Source organism: Eucyclogobius newberryi, unplaced genomic scaffold, assembly GCF_026437365.1.
Source record: "Eucyclogobius newberryi isolate DKJ021-1_F unplaced genomic scaffold, fEucNew1.0.hap1 SCAF_19, whole genome shotgun sequence".
In the NCBI taxonomy this organism is placed as follows: Eukaryota; Metazoa; Chordata; class Actinopteri; order Gobiiformes; family Gobiidae; genus Eucyclogobius; species Eucyclogobius newberryi.
The window spans coordinates 16,276,121-16,292,699 of NW_027315823.1; the positions used below are offsets into that span (position 1 = coordinate 16,276,121).

At 41.2% G+C, this 16,579-nt stretch overlaps 1 protein-coding gene across 2 annotated transcripts in view; it reads left to right on the top strand.

The window, feature by feature from the left end:
• Positions 1-1,238: 1,238 nt before the first annotated feature.
• The window catches only part of pdzrn3b (PDZ domain containing RING finger 3b), an 89,281-nt gene continuing 73,940 nt past the window's right edge, over positions 1,239-16,579 (top strand). The window contains exons 1-3 of one of the 2 annotated variants that reach the window (XM_072451895.1): positions 1,239-2,079; positions 9,070-9,150; positions 11,696-11,803. In XM_072451895.1, the coding sequence (XP_072307996.1) occupies positions 1,366-2,079; positions 9,070-9,150; positions 11,696-11,803 (903 nt within the window). In that variant the 5' untranslated portion in view covers positions 1,239-1,365. The remainder of the gene's footprint in view (positions 2,080-9,069; positions 9,151-11,695; positions 11,804-16,579) is intronic. The other variant, XM_072451896.1, reaches the window with a different exon arrangement.

The following is a 16,579-nucleotide window of genomic DNA, read 5'->3' on the forward strand; positions in this document are numbered from 1 at the left end:
TGTGCTTATGCCTGAAGTGTGCCCTCCTACCTGTTTTCACAAGCCTGAACGCTCATGCTCCATGCTGTGAAATACAACTGGTCCAATATTATGTTGTTATGTACATGTTTTTAAAATGCAAAATTAAATAGGATATGATAGGTACATGCATGTATTTTAAATATTGGTATTTCAATATAAAACTCAAAGTTGCTTATCAAACCCAGGGTGAAGCAGCAGCCTATATAAACTTGGCCTGACATGCCATAATGGAGATGTAATTTAATTAGAAATCCGCACTCACAGCTTTATAAATGCATTTGCACGGTATAGGATTAAATATGAACTATGGATATACGCTCATAAAAAATAAAACACTTTTGATTATAAGACGGATATGACTATTGATACCAAGACTTGTGACACAATATAGATGTAGTACTGTGATACTGTAATGCAAATATCAATACCACAGGTAATTAACACTTATAAATGTTAAAAATGTAGTCCAGGCATACATTTTTAGAAATGTAAGGATCATTTCTTCTTTGTTTTGCTTCAAAACAGCTTCACCGTTTTTGTTAAATCCATCTGTGTAAGAATTATGTGTCAGGATTAATGTAGTGTGTTTTAACCTTTGTCCTTCAGAGCCTAATTGAAATCATTCTTTGAAGAATACAAAGTAGTAGTGACCTTACAGTGTCAATAAGGTTGAATAAGTGTTAAGTATTGTACCAATACTTCGAAGTACTCGTATCGTTATTGATTCAAATAAAACAAATACAAATGTGTATCTTCCCCATCACTAGTGCAATTAATCAAACCCGTACTTCTACGTGAGAACTGCTCATGCGCAACAACTGTCCTGGAGTGGTGACTTCACAGTCTGTCGGAACCTTGGCTTTAAACTGTTGAAGGTAATTCTTTAATAAGAATAGAGTTGCCTGGTGTTTTATTCTGTTACAGTAACTTAACAACCACAGAAATGTGTGATGTATTCTTGTTTTCATTGTGCAAAACTGTTTTTCAACTTTACGCACAGGATAATACAATGTAATTTGAATGCAGCGCACTTTAAATATTTAGGGTGAATTGTGTCAAGTTGTCGCAAGCTCAACGCGTCACTTTAGTTTATACATTTGTCACAGTTATTTTGTAAAAAAGTGTGTCTAAAAAGTTCAGGAAACGTTTTCAATCCGCCTCGACTGCGTCTCCGAGGCGTCCGTGAAGGCACCAAAGTCTCGGTCAATTAGCAGAGTTTGTGAGTTTGTTGAGTGGAGTTGAGTGTGAGTGAGAGGGAGAGAGAGAGAGCTGACCAGCTGAAGCCCCCCAGCGCGGACTGGGGACTTTAGACTGGGACTTTGCTTTTATTCCACATTTTAAACCATGGGATTCGAGGTGGACAGATTCAAAGGCACCGTGGACCCGGATTTTAAATGCAACTTGTGTAACAAAGTACTGGAGGAGCCGCTGACTACGCCGTGCGGTCACGTCTTCTGCTCGGGCTGCGTGCTGCCCTGGGTCGTGCAGCGGAGCAGCTGCCCCGTCAAATGTCAACGGATCTCGGCCAAAGAGCTCAACCACGTCTTGCCTCTTAAAAACCTCATACTAAAGCTGGAGATTCAATGTGACAACCACGCGAGGGGCTGCGACGCCGTGGTCCAACTGCAACACCTGGAGGAGCACGCGGAGATGTGCGAGTTTGCCCCGGTGAAGTGCAGCAACCGGGGCTGCGAGGACGTGCTCAGCCTGCGGGACCTGGACGCTCACATGCGGGACACTTGCGACCACAGAGCCGCCGGCGCGTGCGAGAGCGGCTGCGGCTTGACGCTCACGCACAAGGAGCACCGGCTCAAGAGCCACTGCTGCGTGCGAGCCCTGAAGGCGCACAACACCGGGCTGCAGTGCAAGGTCATCAGCCTGGACCGGGAGTTTAAGAAGGAGACGATCAAAGCCAACAAGAGGGAGAAAGCTCTGCTCGCGCAGCTTTCTGCCGTGCACGGGGAGCTGCAGATGACCGCGCTCAAGTACCAGAAGAAGTTTACGGAGTACAGCGAGAGGATCGACTCCCTCACCAAAACTGTGGCTTTCTCTTGCAAGGTGAGTCTGGCAAGTGTCATTGTGTAAAAAAAAAACACTAAAAACACTTTAAACAAGGTGAATAGTTTTGCATCTTTGTACAGCTGCTCATCCGTCCATAGTCACACACAGCAACAAGTTTAATTCCTCTCCAGTCCTTCCTTTTCTCAAGTACCAGACCCTAGCTCTTATGTCTGGCCTCATTATACAGCACAGTAAACGTAACCCAACTCATACACTGATGTATGTCTGACCCATGGCTTTAGCTGTTCTCTCACCTTTCACTAACAACTACTTTTGCTGTGTTTATACTTCTAGATTTCTCTAAAAGTATTGTAGACATTTATGTGTCCTGGCAAGCAACACCGTTTTAATCCTGTTTTTACTGTCACTACCGCTGAGATCTGATTGGATAAGCCCAAGTCTACTTTTACATCACTTGATACTTGTCATACTGTACGGGTTTGATTGTAACAAAGTTTGCACATTGACACGATAATATTTGGATAGACAGAAGTCAGAAGTTTGTATAGTTTGTTGGCTTTTTTTGCATTCAAAATCCTTACGAATGTACATCTGTATTGCAGCATTTTGTGAAGTAGAAGGAAACCTTTTTGCTGTGCATCTTCATTAGAGCTGCATGTATGAGGGCTGTGCTCTGAGACATGGCCCTCAGCTGTGCTCCTGACCAGCTGGCAGTGAAGGGGGAGGGCCAAATATTTACTACACTTCTGTACACAACAAGGGTTCTACAGCATGCTCCAAGCATGCTTATTTAAACATGTCTGTGGCAGCTCACTGTTCGGCTAAAATATTGATCAAAGATACAATGGAAATCATTGCTTAATGTCATTTGGAAGTTTTTGTTCACAATTCTCAAAAAATGGAGACTATCTCGGTTAGTGGGATTGGTTTGGAGACTGGAGCGGTTTTCCAGCGGTTCTATCCATCTATCTTTTTCTGGCATTGAAAGAGTCAAAATAACGTCATATTACTTTGATAGTTCTTGCTAGTCACAGTTGCCCTGAGGCAGACTAATAGAGATGTGTCAGCTTGTATAACATACATAAAAGCAAAAGTGTAGTTTCTGGAGGAACCATCCATCCATTTTCTACCGCTTGTTCCTTTTCGGGGTCGCGGTGACTGGAGCCTATCCCAGTGACGCCTTAGGTTTTTGGAGGAACCTGACAACTATATTAAGACAATTTATGTCAGTCAAACAGAAATATATTTGAATGTATGAGTTGAGGTGTAACTGTCAGAAACACCTTGTTTTGCGTTTTTTTTTGTACATTTTATAACATACTCGTTCAAATTTGGAATATCTTCAAAACATTTAGCATATTGTCAATATTTCAATCATCTGTCGACCTCTACCGATGACCCAATCTTTTTATTTTAGAATAATAGAGCAATGAAATCCATCCAGACTCAACTGACAGCCTGGAATAATGGGGTGGAGTGTTTTATGGAGGGGATTTAATCCTTAATGAGTCATAAAGATCAATTAACAGTGCTATAAAAGACACAGAAGTTCATAACTAAGTTAATAAATCAAATTAGTGAACAGTAATTACATGGGGCTAAATAGAGGGGAACCGTAAGATAATAATCAAGATCTAAATCTAAAATACTTTACAAGGAGAGGCTTCTATTCAATTCAAATTAGATTGGTGGTGCAGAACTATACTTGTAAAATCATATGTTGTTGTTGTTGTTGTTGTTGTTGTTGTTTTATGGCGGTTGGCATCCAAGTGTTGCATTACCGCCAGACTTTATTCCTCAGACTTTGTCGTAGTCCTCAGACTCTGTCGTAGTCCGTAAAAGTACTCCTTCCATTGCTTTGGTGTTACAAAGCCCATGAGGTCATGATATGTCTTTGTGACTAGAATAGTTGTTGTTGTTTCAGAGACCAACCGGCTTTATTCCAGGGAGACTCTTCTTCATCTTCCTCTCCTTCTTTGACGTTCGGTGCTTCCACCGTACAGCGTTAGGCTTCATTCTATAGGCTTTAATATGTCCACTGATGTCGCTGCTTGGTAGCCGTGCGTCTACGAGACTGGGCGAGGACAGGAGACCACCCCCACCCCCATCTCGTCACTCTGATCACTCTGACTCCCCACAAGCAGACCCCCATCACTCCGACTCCCATTTAGCGCCTTTAGCCTGTTTTCTATATCTGCCCAATCAAGCTCCTTTGTTCCAAGGAATCTCCCTGCAGCTTTAGCAATGATCCTGATCCTTTCAGTTCTGCTTTGAGTCTGAGCAGCACAGTTTACAACATCCACCATAAAGAGTACAAAATCCTCTCTATCCACAACCAGGGTATTCTCATTAATTCTGGAACCTGCACACTTGGGACCTCCACTCTTGAAACCTTCACACTTCTTGGGAGCCACGCTGGCCTTTCTCATTTCGCCCTGGCTGGGAGCAACGCTGGCTCCTCTCTCTGTATTTACTCTAAACTCGTTACTTGAAACTTTCTTGACTGCATCTGCATAGGATATACCTTGAGAGACCTTTATTTTCTGCACCTCAGCAGCTCTTTTGCTAAACCTGCATCCCCCGAAGGCAGAGCTATGTTCTTCCCCACAGTTACAGCACTTCAGTTTTGCTCCCAAGTCACACTTCCCATACTCGTGGTCTCCTGCACATTTACCACATCTTTGCTTCCCTCTACAGACCGCTGCAATATGCCCAAAGCGCTGGCACTTAAAGCAACGCAGGGGCGGCGGAACATATGGCCTGACGCTATAGCACATGTACCCAATGAACACCTTACTAGGCAGGCACCTCCCTCCAAGTGTTACCATTACCGACAAGCTGTCACATCTTACCCCAAACCGGGTCACCTTCAAACGCCTAGCGTCCACCACCGTAACTCCAGTCAAATTCTCCTTAACTTCATCCACAGACGTCGCCGTAGGGACACCTACGATAACTCCTCTGACCGTGTTTCTTTCAGCATCAGACACAAGAATGTCCTTTCCACCCAGACGTTTAGCTCCAATCGCCTTCCGTTGCTGAGCCGCGTCCTTGCACACGACCAGCAGCGAGCCATCTCTAAGGACACTCGCACTCTTGATCACTCCCACAGCTACAGTTAGGCTCTTTGACAATGCCACTGAATTCCACTCCTTAAAGGATGCACTATCCTGTGCAAGCTGTATGATCACCTTACAGTCTCTGCTCTCACCCCGGATATCAATAGCTTCAGCCTCATCCTGCTGCTCATTCCCAGAACCCTCGGACGAGCTAAGGGACTTTTTACGTTTCCGGGCACGTGCAGGCAGAAAAGGCTGCTCCTCCACGCCGTCCAGAACGTCTTCCATCCCCGATCCACTCTCCTCCGCCATCTCCCGTCTCTCCAGACCGGGTGTTGAGCAAGCCAGACTTTATTCCTCAGACTTTACATATGTCTTTGTTTTGTGGTTTTATACAAGTGAATATTTTTATGTTTTTGTCATTTTAAGGGATAATAAAGTACAGCTGTGAGATGCATTGAAAATGCACAACAAAGCAATGTATACATCTTTGAACTAATGCATTCTGTTCCATCACACACGCATCATATTTCATCTTACAAAAATATAAATGTACTCAATATTGAATAGAGGTAAAATAGTGGAAAATTAGCTTTCACGAAGGTGGCTACGAGCTTTTGTTCATCAATCCAAAGATGTATTTAAATAGAGCCTTGGGGGGATTTCAAACGGCAGAATCACACATCTTTGGTTGTCTCTTTCTCGACTCTGAGCTGAATGTGTTCCAGTAGACTGGTAAATTGTGCATTAAATGCACTGAGCCACAGAAATGGTGAAATCGGCCATGCTGGTGTCTGCAGCGGTGGTATCACATCTGCTTATCCTGCTCCATTTGACACAGGAAATGTTCCTATTATGTGGCCAATCAGCCTTACTGTAGATTGAGTTTTCATTAAAAATGTATTTGTTTTTTCAAGACGTTATTTGGATATGATTTATTAATTCGTGCAATGTTCAAGAACTAACATTTGGAGGACTTCCTGGCTGTGTGTTAACAAGCACAGAACAGGACCATTACAAGCTGAAAATCTGTTCAACAAGATAAGATCACTGGGGAGACATACCCTTTTTCTAACTTGTAACATTGTCAGTGGGTTAAATGTTGATTACAGTATTTTATCAGTCCCCGGTGAAGGACTTTTGTTGTGTTGCTGCGTCTCTAAATGCACAATGTGACTAGTTTATGGCCTGCAATTCTTCCAACCTTCGATTTTCCTCTCTTAGATGTGCTGCAATAATAGATAACCCTGTAGGGTAACTTAATAATATGATCAAGCGCATTATAAGTGTTACAAGATATCCAAGGCATTACATTCCTTGTAAAATGTCTTTAACCATTGACCATTTCAATCTCATTAGACTGAAGGAGGGTTAAATTTAATAAGCCTAAGATTACATTATGCTATCAGGACAAAATAAGTTTTGCCCTTTACATTACAAACATGTGCATGCAGCGTTACAGCCTTAGTTTGAATACAGTATATCAATAATAAGATGTTGTTATCTGAGTACACAAATACACAAAGTATCACATGTTTAAAAAAATAATAATATTTGAGCCGGAAATAATATTTTGAGACCAAACTGAACAAGTACTAAAGAATGAACCATGCATGTAAATATTTTCATCATAAATATTAGGATACATTCCAAGCAATCTGAGCAACCAAAGCTAAGAGCATATATTGTGACCCCCCCTCCACAAACTCTTGTCTCATGTAAAATAATACATCCACAGACCTCTCACTCAGAAGGACAGGATGACATGAAGACTTCTGGGAAAGATGCAAAGTCAGCACTTAATCTAGGCCTCTACAGGGGCTTTAAGGTCACTTAAAAGGAAGCATAATTTCAGCTGCCACCTCAGTGTATAATGGACGTGAGAAACCCTAAATATAAAGCACATATTATTGGCATGTACAGGGGCCATCATGCGCTTGTCGAGGTACTCTGGAATGTGAAGCACTGCATTTTGTCACGGAAACATTAGCCACACATGCTTTCAAATTATAGTGACCTCGGACTATAGCTGTCAACAAGAGACAGTCGGGAAACAGTGAAGTGAAAAGTGTCCGTAAACAAAGAGAGTAAAAAAAGTCTTACTCTGTTTAAGATTGTATTTCCATACTTCCCAAGAGAAGGTGTCAAATAAAGCTGGATTGATAAAGTTTCTAAAACAAATAATGGCACATGTGCACATATGAGTGGTGAACAAGACCCAAAGATTTGTTGAGTGAACAATAACGGAGGTGCAGGTCTGTGACAGTATCAGCTCTGTACTTCTGTGTCCCTCTCTGATGTTTGGTTGATATTGTGTGTTATACACTGTCACACTGACAGGGGGAAGATAGTGCTAATAGTTTACCCATTTACTTATTGTAACATTTTTGTTTTTGTATTTTTACACTCCCATAAACTTGTGTCCTCTTCTTTATAACTCCATGCATGGGTTGCGGGACGGTCGACTTAAAATGTAATCATGCTGTTGCCATTGTTAATATTATTCATTTGCCCAAAATGACGGGCATAAATGACTGCTGCAGATGATTCCAGGTTTGCACAGTTAGTGTGGTTCAGACACAGGTCTATTGTGTCTGTAAGCACTGTTAAAATGATCTCAGACTAATTAAGAAGTCTGCTTTTCACATCTGCAAACACTCTTGTACCACGGTCCTTACAAACAAGTCGAACTAAAGCAATAGCTATGTCCTAGTGATAAAACCAAATGTCCTTACCGTTAAAATGGGGGGATAAAAACATTAAAAAAATTCACAGACAGCAAACAAATGATTAATAAATGGAAAACTTTGATGGTTTATTAAGTGGACTGGCACTGCAGCTCTTCACCTCAGCTCCAGTCACACTTTCCGAGAATGTCCAGCTTCCAAATGCATCTGTCTGTGGATCTAATTACAGTGTGATCCATGACTACAACTGAAACTATTTGTTTGCACTGACACTCAACAAACCATTTAAGGTCATTTAGCGTTAAACAGAAAACATAGCATTTAGATTATGGATTTCGATGTTTCGCCACATAGCTTTAAAATGTAGTTAGCATTTATTTTGCTATCATCCAGTTGTTAAAGTTAAAAACAAAACGCGGACACATTAGCTTCACACTCTTCACACACTATTGGCTAACAACTCGTCAGGTCTGAGGTGACCCCTTAAAAATAACATGAGCATTTCTATCACTCTCTTTCTCTCTCTCTCTATCTCTCTCTCTCTCTTCCCTCTCTACCGGCATAGATTGGGCATGCTGCCTTTTTCCAGTCAAGAACCAAATCCCTGGATTTGTAGATGTTGATTTCCCCCCCAGCAGTTTTCTGTTGTGCATGCTGAAGTTTCTGGCTGTTTAAAAAAAAAAAAGAGACATGATCCTTTGGGCCTTGGTTGCGCCTAGACATTCTATAACGATATTGGGCAGAACCAGAGTCAAATTTCACTTCAGACAACACAATGTGAGCCAAGCTCCTTCTCTGGTCATACAGCAACTAGATGGCCATTAGTAATGGGCCCCGGCCCCCAAACTCCAATCTCACAGTAGCTCTCTGGGTAGTGTCTGCCTGTCCTTCCCATGTTACCGTGGGTTCTCACCGGGTTCTCCAGCTTCCTCCTACCGTTCAAACACATGCATGTGTTGGGTCAATTGGCAACACTAAATTGCCCCTAGTGAATGAATCTGGGAGTGACTCTGTGACTATGTCCCTGTGTTAACAGGGGCCAGCTGCGACGAGCTGGCCCCTGTCCAGGGTGTGCCCCGCCTAAGGCCCAAAGACACTGGGATAGGCTCCAGTCACCCACAACCTTTACTAGGAACAAGCAGTAGAAGATGGAAAAAAAAGCTGATTGACACTGTTTATCTCCCGACACAAGCCCCTAATTCTATACAATTGAAATGTATTGTAATGAACAGCTGCCACATGCCCTCTCTCTGCTGACGTGTCCCTTTCTGTGTCTGTAGGAGACTAGGAGTGTGCCAGTTGTGCTTCTTCGTGAGGGTGGATCTCTGGGGTTTAACATCGTAGGAGGAAGGCCATGCGCGGTAGGTTGAAAGCGTGTAGTGTGTCAAATAGCAACCCAGCAATGACTACCCTCACCGGCCTTCTGTGCACAGGCCTAGTTTCTGCTGCTCAGAAGTCCGTGGACATATGGACCACATCGGGCTTGTTTTATGATGTTTATACACTGGTGTGGTTTTGTGGATTTGGCATTACTGATTAAAACAAAAACTATGATTACATTTATGAGAGTTCAATGTAGGATTTTGGCTTTGACCACACTTGTTCTGTCTCTAATTGAAAAGGGCTCTTGGTGGTTCAAAGTTATCACAGCAACAGTGTTCTGCCTTCCGGTTCTGAAGTGCTGGGGCTCTTTAATGACTCTCTAACTGAAACATACTGGAATATTGGTACATTTAGTGATAAGTGAAGCGTCAGAAGTGTTTTGGTGTTCGTTTTGAGTTTTAAGACTGCAATATGAATCGCTTTGTGCCTTCTTTGTTTCAACTGTAGCTATTTATGAGGGTTACTGGTCATAAGAATTAAATGAATTAGATGTTAAGTTTAAAATGATTTCTTTCTGTAAACTTGAATATTCATAATTTAAAAGTGTATAAAATGTTGAAACAATTAACAAAACATAACATAAAATAGATTATATATATTTTTTTAAAAGAACAACACAAAAACCGACCAAATGCTTAGAAACAAAAACTTAAAACAATTTCAGACATGTATTCAACGACTTTGCTCAATCCCACATGCTGCATTTTCAGCCATTTGCTACATGTTATTATGTTGTTTGTTAAATACAATTGAATCATAAGAGTAGATAATAGTTGTTTTAATGCTGCAACTTTGATATTTGTTGATATTAATTTAATTTAAATGACGATTAATGTACACTTTTTCTTGTGGTTTTTAAATTAAACCCACTTTATTCGAGATACAGTCATTTCTAAATCGTCAATGATCAACTTGTTTTTAAATCTGGTGCACCGCCACAACCCTCTGTCAGTAAAAGCATGTTGTTTGAAGACTTTGGAGTTCGACGTGTATGTTTTTCTGTCAAATGGCAATGATTATTAGTCTGAATTGTTTATGTTGCAGAAAGTAATATTTAAAGACAATTTTAGACAAAATCATGATCAACCAATATGACCAAAAAAAAAATGTGATCATAATATCTCCCAGGCAGCCCTACTTTTAGTTGTAATTCTGTCCTGTACATCCTACTTACACTTTCCTCCCAGGTTTACCTTCCATACACGGAGCCTTTGAGCTTGCACCTCTTTCACATGCCATGGCCCGTATCACTTTCACCGGGACCTTACTTAACAGTTACAAGGCAGTTTTCCATAGCTCCAGTGACGCACACACTTTCTCCACTCCCGAACATTATCACCGTTACAACTATTCGGAGAAAGTTATAAAAAGACTTAAGTCATAAAGCAGTGTTTTGAGTCTGGCACTTTTCTCTTGCGTCTGTGACAGAACCATGCATCAACCTCAGTGGCTACAGATAGCTAATCCTCTGTGTCTGCTTTTCCCTTTCTCATAGCAATTCGTTAAAATGGAGGTAATATCTATATGACCTTCAACCTTGATGTTTGATGTGGCTGTTGTTAGGGCATGGTTGGGTTGGGGCAGTCAGCTGTCAGGCCTGCGCAGGACTCTGAGTGAGTTCACCGTCACCCTTGACATGTGCCGTTAATGTGAACATGGATGATGACTGATAAGCATGACATACTAAGTGGTGAGTGAATGGAAATGAACTACTGGAAACTGACTTGGACCGTCTTTGATAGTTTGGGAGTTTTGTAGAAAAGGGCTGTGTTCATCACATGATTTGACCGTTCACAATATGGCATGTTAAACCCAGAACAAACACTCGCATTCACAAACTTCAGTGACTCTTTTGTTGAAGTGTAAAGATCAAGAGAGCCATCCACATTAGTTCTTAAGTGCTCACAGTGTATACAGTTAGTCTAACCATTCTGGTCCTAAAGTAAACACCCAACAGGAGTCCGCTTTGTGGCTGGAGGACTGTATAGCTGACCTGACCCCGTCACATCCTCCACGCCTCCTGAGACACCCTATGGAGCCACAATGCCCACTTTAACAAGCAATACTGCAAACAAAGGCACCATTTATCTCTGACGCTGGGATCATATCCCCATCCGGGTGTATAGACAGACTATACATCAAGATCAGACGGGAATCTTTTCACTACTAACATGTTCAAATGCTAGATGGGAAGGAGTGGTTGACAAACACTCTCTCTACTTGTAACCATGACTAAAAAGGCCTAATCCAGCATTTTTATTGGAAAGGATGAAGGAAAATAATCAACCCCAGCACAACATGCACCTCTGTTGGAGAAACACTCTGATAGGCTGCAATAACTTTACTTTGTAAATTAACTCTTTACTTTTTATAGCTTCTTGACATTCGTCTATGGAACTGACAATCCCACAGTTGACATTATACAGTAATTTTCCTTTTAGCTACTATATTATGGATGTATTATTACTACTAGTACGTTTATGTTGAAATTGTAGCATTACTAATTACATTCATCTATTACAGGATGAAAATGACAGCACTTCAAATGAGGGGATCTACGTATCCAAGATTGTGGAGAATGGTCCCGCGGATAAAGAGGATGGACTTCAAATCCACGACAAGATCATTGAGGTATGTAACATTACAACTCGTATCCAATGCACAGGAGAAGGTTCAGCATTTCTGGTTCAGATGTAACCACTTTCCCCCTAGTCTAGTAAAAGTATATATTTTTAGCAAAGGTCTCTTATTGTGATTCCAAATAGGATAACTCTAATGCTCATGTGTATCATCCGTCATTAGGTAACATGTACCTCCAGACCTTGCAGCACAAAGCAACTTGAGATTTGTCACTAGAGCCACATAACAATGGTCAGGTTAAACCGACAATTCAGCGGGCTCCTCAGGACTTGAGACCAAACTGGGTCTCCAGTGGGCCACTCGCTGATCTGCAAAGAGATTAGCTCATCTGTCACACTTCTTTTGTAGGCTCCCCATATCTGTTTTAACAGTTAGTGTAGCATGTGTCTCAATGGATGGGAATCATGTTAATGTGGCTACTTGAGACGCTACGCCTTCACTCTTTAGAAATCTATTTACACTGTTAATGGCCACCACAAGGCAGAACTTGCTTGCGGAGTACTGCTCTAACGTTTGTCTTGTTTCTGAAGCCATGTCATCAAAACCTGTCAGAGTAAAAAGTACACATTGACCCCAAGGAGGTTGCAAAGTACTTTCTTTTCTAGCATACAGAAAAACACCACATAAAACGTGCAGTCTTTTTAAATGGAAATGTACACTTCAGCTGTGCGAAACATGATAGTAATGTTACTTCAAATTCCCTAGATCTAATTTTTGTAAAAACAAAAAGTCCCATGTCATGTGTCTGGAGGCTATAATCTCAAATGCAGCATCACGATGACGTGTTTGTATCTTTCACCTCAGGGTGGTGTGACGTGTGAACTTTGTTACTCTGAGGCTAAATGGAATGTAATCCTATGATGTCCCAAAGGCAGTTTCATGTAGTGTCTTCAACATGTGGGCTGGGTGAAGTGTACCACTGTCCTGTTCGCACATGTGGAACAGTGTTAGCAATTTGACATTTTTACTTGTTAACTTAAAACATAGCTGGTTGAAATAATAGTCTATTCAGATGAACTGCTGTCTTTTTATTCAGTCATTGTATTCTTGATTAGGCAGACTTCTTGAGTAATTACTGTCAAGAATGTTCAGATTGTAATTGAACCGTGCTGTAGCTCTTGTATCAGAGCAGAGGTATTGTTACTTCGGAAGTGACTGAAATGTTAATCTTCCACACTCTGAAGTAGGGGCGGGTGTAATTGTCCACAAAATGTGAATAGACCAAAAATTACAACAACAAAAATATCCCTTTATTTTCTTGTTTGGGACATAACACTAAAATATATGTTTCTGTCTCTCTAACCCTTGAGGTCATTTTTAATAATTTTAATTACACACAATATACTCAATATTTGATTTTTTTATATATCTTTCCCACCTCTACTGTGAAGGAAAACTTTTTGTTTGCCCCTTAAGCACATTTAATACCAATTCAGTCATTAAAACTACTTTTCTTCTGCATTTTATGGAGAAAAAGAAAAATATTTATAGCCCATAAATTCAGTGGTATAGGTATGTTGGTGACATAAAGCATCCTTTCCATAAACTGTGTTAAGGGACAACTTGAGGTGTTAGTTCCGGTATGCCTACAGTATATGGATGTATCACGTCCATGCGGATCCACGGCTTGTCTCTCTATAACCGAGTCTTAGCGGGGGAGTGCCATCACAGATGGCCCCTTCTCTAACCCAACTACAAGCCTGCTATGAATCAACACATGAATGCCTCCTTGTTCAGCCAGATTTTTTTTTCTCATAAAAACCTCCACTTGTGTTTGCTTATGCTCAACACTGAGCAAACTGAAAACTCCTAGCACCCAGAATCTACCAGTGTTTTGAGTGAGATCTGTATATGTTGAATTTTGATATTAGTTGTTATGGATATTGTGTTGAGTCTTAGATCTTAGTTGATCCAGGAAGCTAAAATGGCACTGGCTTATTGTGCTCTGTGTCATGCATGTATTAGGCATAGAGGCATGTGACATTTTCAGTCAATGAAACATACAAGCATTGTTTCCTACAAATGTGCAAAGCCTGTTGTGTGTTCTTGCTAAATAACTCTTTGAAAGCTTCTTTGCATTATGGCTACGGAAGCCAGTTGTTGAATAAGTGTGTCTGAGCTCCTAGATTAGAAGTTTCTGTGTGGGCTTTTGAGTGAGGAAATGGAGGGAGAATGGAGCCTTCTGGGCTGTAGGTGTAAATGTCGCCTTGTAAACTGTCAGCAAACATACTAAGGTCGCAGAAGGTGAACAGTAACGACCCGTTCTAAATAAACTGACATTGGAAGATGCCAGGGCTATTATGGAGGCCAGGGTTGTGTTTGAGTGTTTTTGGTGAGGCGTCAGCTTGAAGAAATGTGTCTGAGCCAGGGTAATGTTTACAGCAGTATATAAACAACATGTCACATCTGAGAGGCAGAGGAAAGATTCAACAGAACCCACTTTTTATTCAGCACCCGACACTAAACGGGCGATACAATGCCATTTTGAATGATACCCAAAATAGTATCAACACACTTCAATATCTAATGCCTCCTTCTGACCCATTTCAACTAGTCTCCTTATTTGTTTACATCATTTTATTATCTTTTTCTAAAATAGTCTTTGCACATTTTGAAATGAGAATAGACCGTGTGTATGTGCTGGTGGGTTAAGCATGTGTGAAATGCCACAGTGGGATTTGCTCTGCATGCAGCTAACTGATTGGCATGAGGCTGTAAAATTAAATACTTACTACATGCAAGAGGCATTTATTATGGGACACGCCCTTTTGGCTTCATTCACCATGTCTTAAAATAACCTGCATTTCTCCATTAGCAGTCCTACAAGCAGCACATCTGTTTCTTCTTACTTGTCACTTATGAGTTGCGAGCTTACCTACAGTGAACCACTAGACACCTCACCAGTTCTCGAGTATCGAGTCGCCAGGCTGAAGACATCTCCAAATGCAATCATGCGGCACTTAGCGTCCAAGTGAAGTGAGTTGGATAATGTTAATGAAACTGTATTATCGTACTTCTAATCATAGTCAGGAGATAACTAGCTGAATAAGTGGAGGCCACAGTCTCCCTGGGTGTGAAATATAGTATGCGTTGAGTTAAGATCAGTTGTATTTTTTGTTCTGTTGTAAGTGCAATCATTTAGTATGTAGTAGGACTTTATAAAAGTGTGAATTAATACAATTTTCATCTGATATTGAGGAAACATTGTGTGATGGACTTGACCTTAGTGGCAGTGATAAACACCAGCTCTGCACATGGCTATCTCAGTAGGACATGTGCCTGGCGTTTCTGAGCCGTTATTTTTGACCCGTGGAGCAATGAAATTTTGAGGCAAGAGGCAAGCCTTTGTCAAAGACTTTATTAGATTCTAGCCCTGGTGCAATACATGTTTATTCACATCTGAGGTGGATGTTGCTTACTTACTCAAGTTAGTTTATGATCGCATGCCAATGTCTTGGATTGATTCCCAGTCTGGTCAGGAATAACTGTTTCTGTGTTTGTCTAATGTTGCAGTAGAAGTAGCCGTACACCAAAGAAACTCAACAATTGTAATAGTGCTATAATAAGCTGTAGCAGTATGGATAAGTAGAGATTATGCACTTTGTTTCTGGAAAAGTGATATCTAAGAGATCAAACCAAATGCAGTCCTCTTTGTTGCTGCTGTGTGGCCCAGGAGTTGATGAACCCATCCTAGCCTCAGTGAGCCACATTCCAATACCCCGTCGTGGTCCAGCTAAGGCAGAGGCAGAACTTCAGATCCAACACAAAGCTGCTTTGAAGACGTAAAGACAAGCCACCTTTTGTTTTGGGACAGGGAATTTGTGCACTTTGATTTATTCACTTATAATTCCTTATTTGTTTTTTTTTTGTGTTTTTGTTGAATCACTGTAATGCTGCTAAACAGTGGGGCTTTAGGAGCTATAGACTTAAGGTACAGCCATTTGTCTAATGACCTGGAGGTTGGTCGTTGGATTCTCTCAGTCTCTGCATGGGTGAAAACTGTATGTTGTTGGTTGAGTCCCCATGGAAGAAGCAATGGGCTATAATTGTGGATATTTGCTTTTAAAAATTATGGGCCCAGAATACATTTTAGTTTTCATGATAACGGATACTATAGTGGCTCAACTGATGTGTCCAGTGCTTTGTGGCATTTGTGGCCAGTGCTGAGGGTATAGAATCTTAATTCATGACTCCCTAAAATATTTCAAAAAGGACAGAAGTAGACTGGTGTAATTGGCTCATTTTCCCATCAGTCCATCACTAGCTGTGTATAAAGGGAATGCATGACAATGGCGTCAGGTTGCTCTGCCAGCTGCTCCTCATCTCGACTTGTGGCCCCAGAGCACTGACTGCCCACTGGCTCCTAATGAACTACCCTCAATTAAACCCTAATAGACTGATTAACAGGAGCTCGCTGGGCCGTAATGGCCTGTCGTCTTCTCTCCGCGTCCTCTGAATGGATCAAGACCGAGGCATGCTAATCACTGCCTACTCATTATCAGGATATACTGCAGATTAACACAGAACTTTGAGCAACCCAGAAATCCTCACGACACCTGGCATTTCTGCTTTTCAATGGAATAGTGAGATGGAATTAAGCATTTTTATAAAGCTCTTTCTTGTTTCTGCCTTGAAAGTGAAGCCTTTGTTTCAATTTCATTTCATGATTGTAGCTCTAATCTATCAGGTAGAGTTAGTATGGCTGGCTGGCATTATTTTATTATTTAACTGAGAGGTGTTACCATCAACATTGACTCTTTACCATAA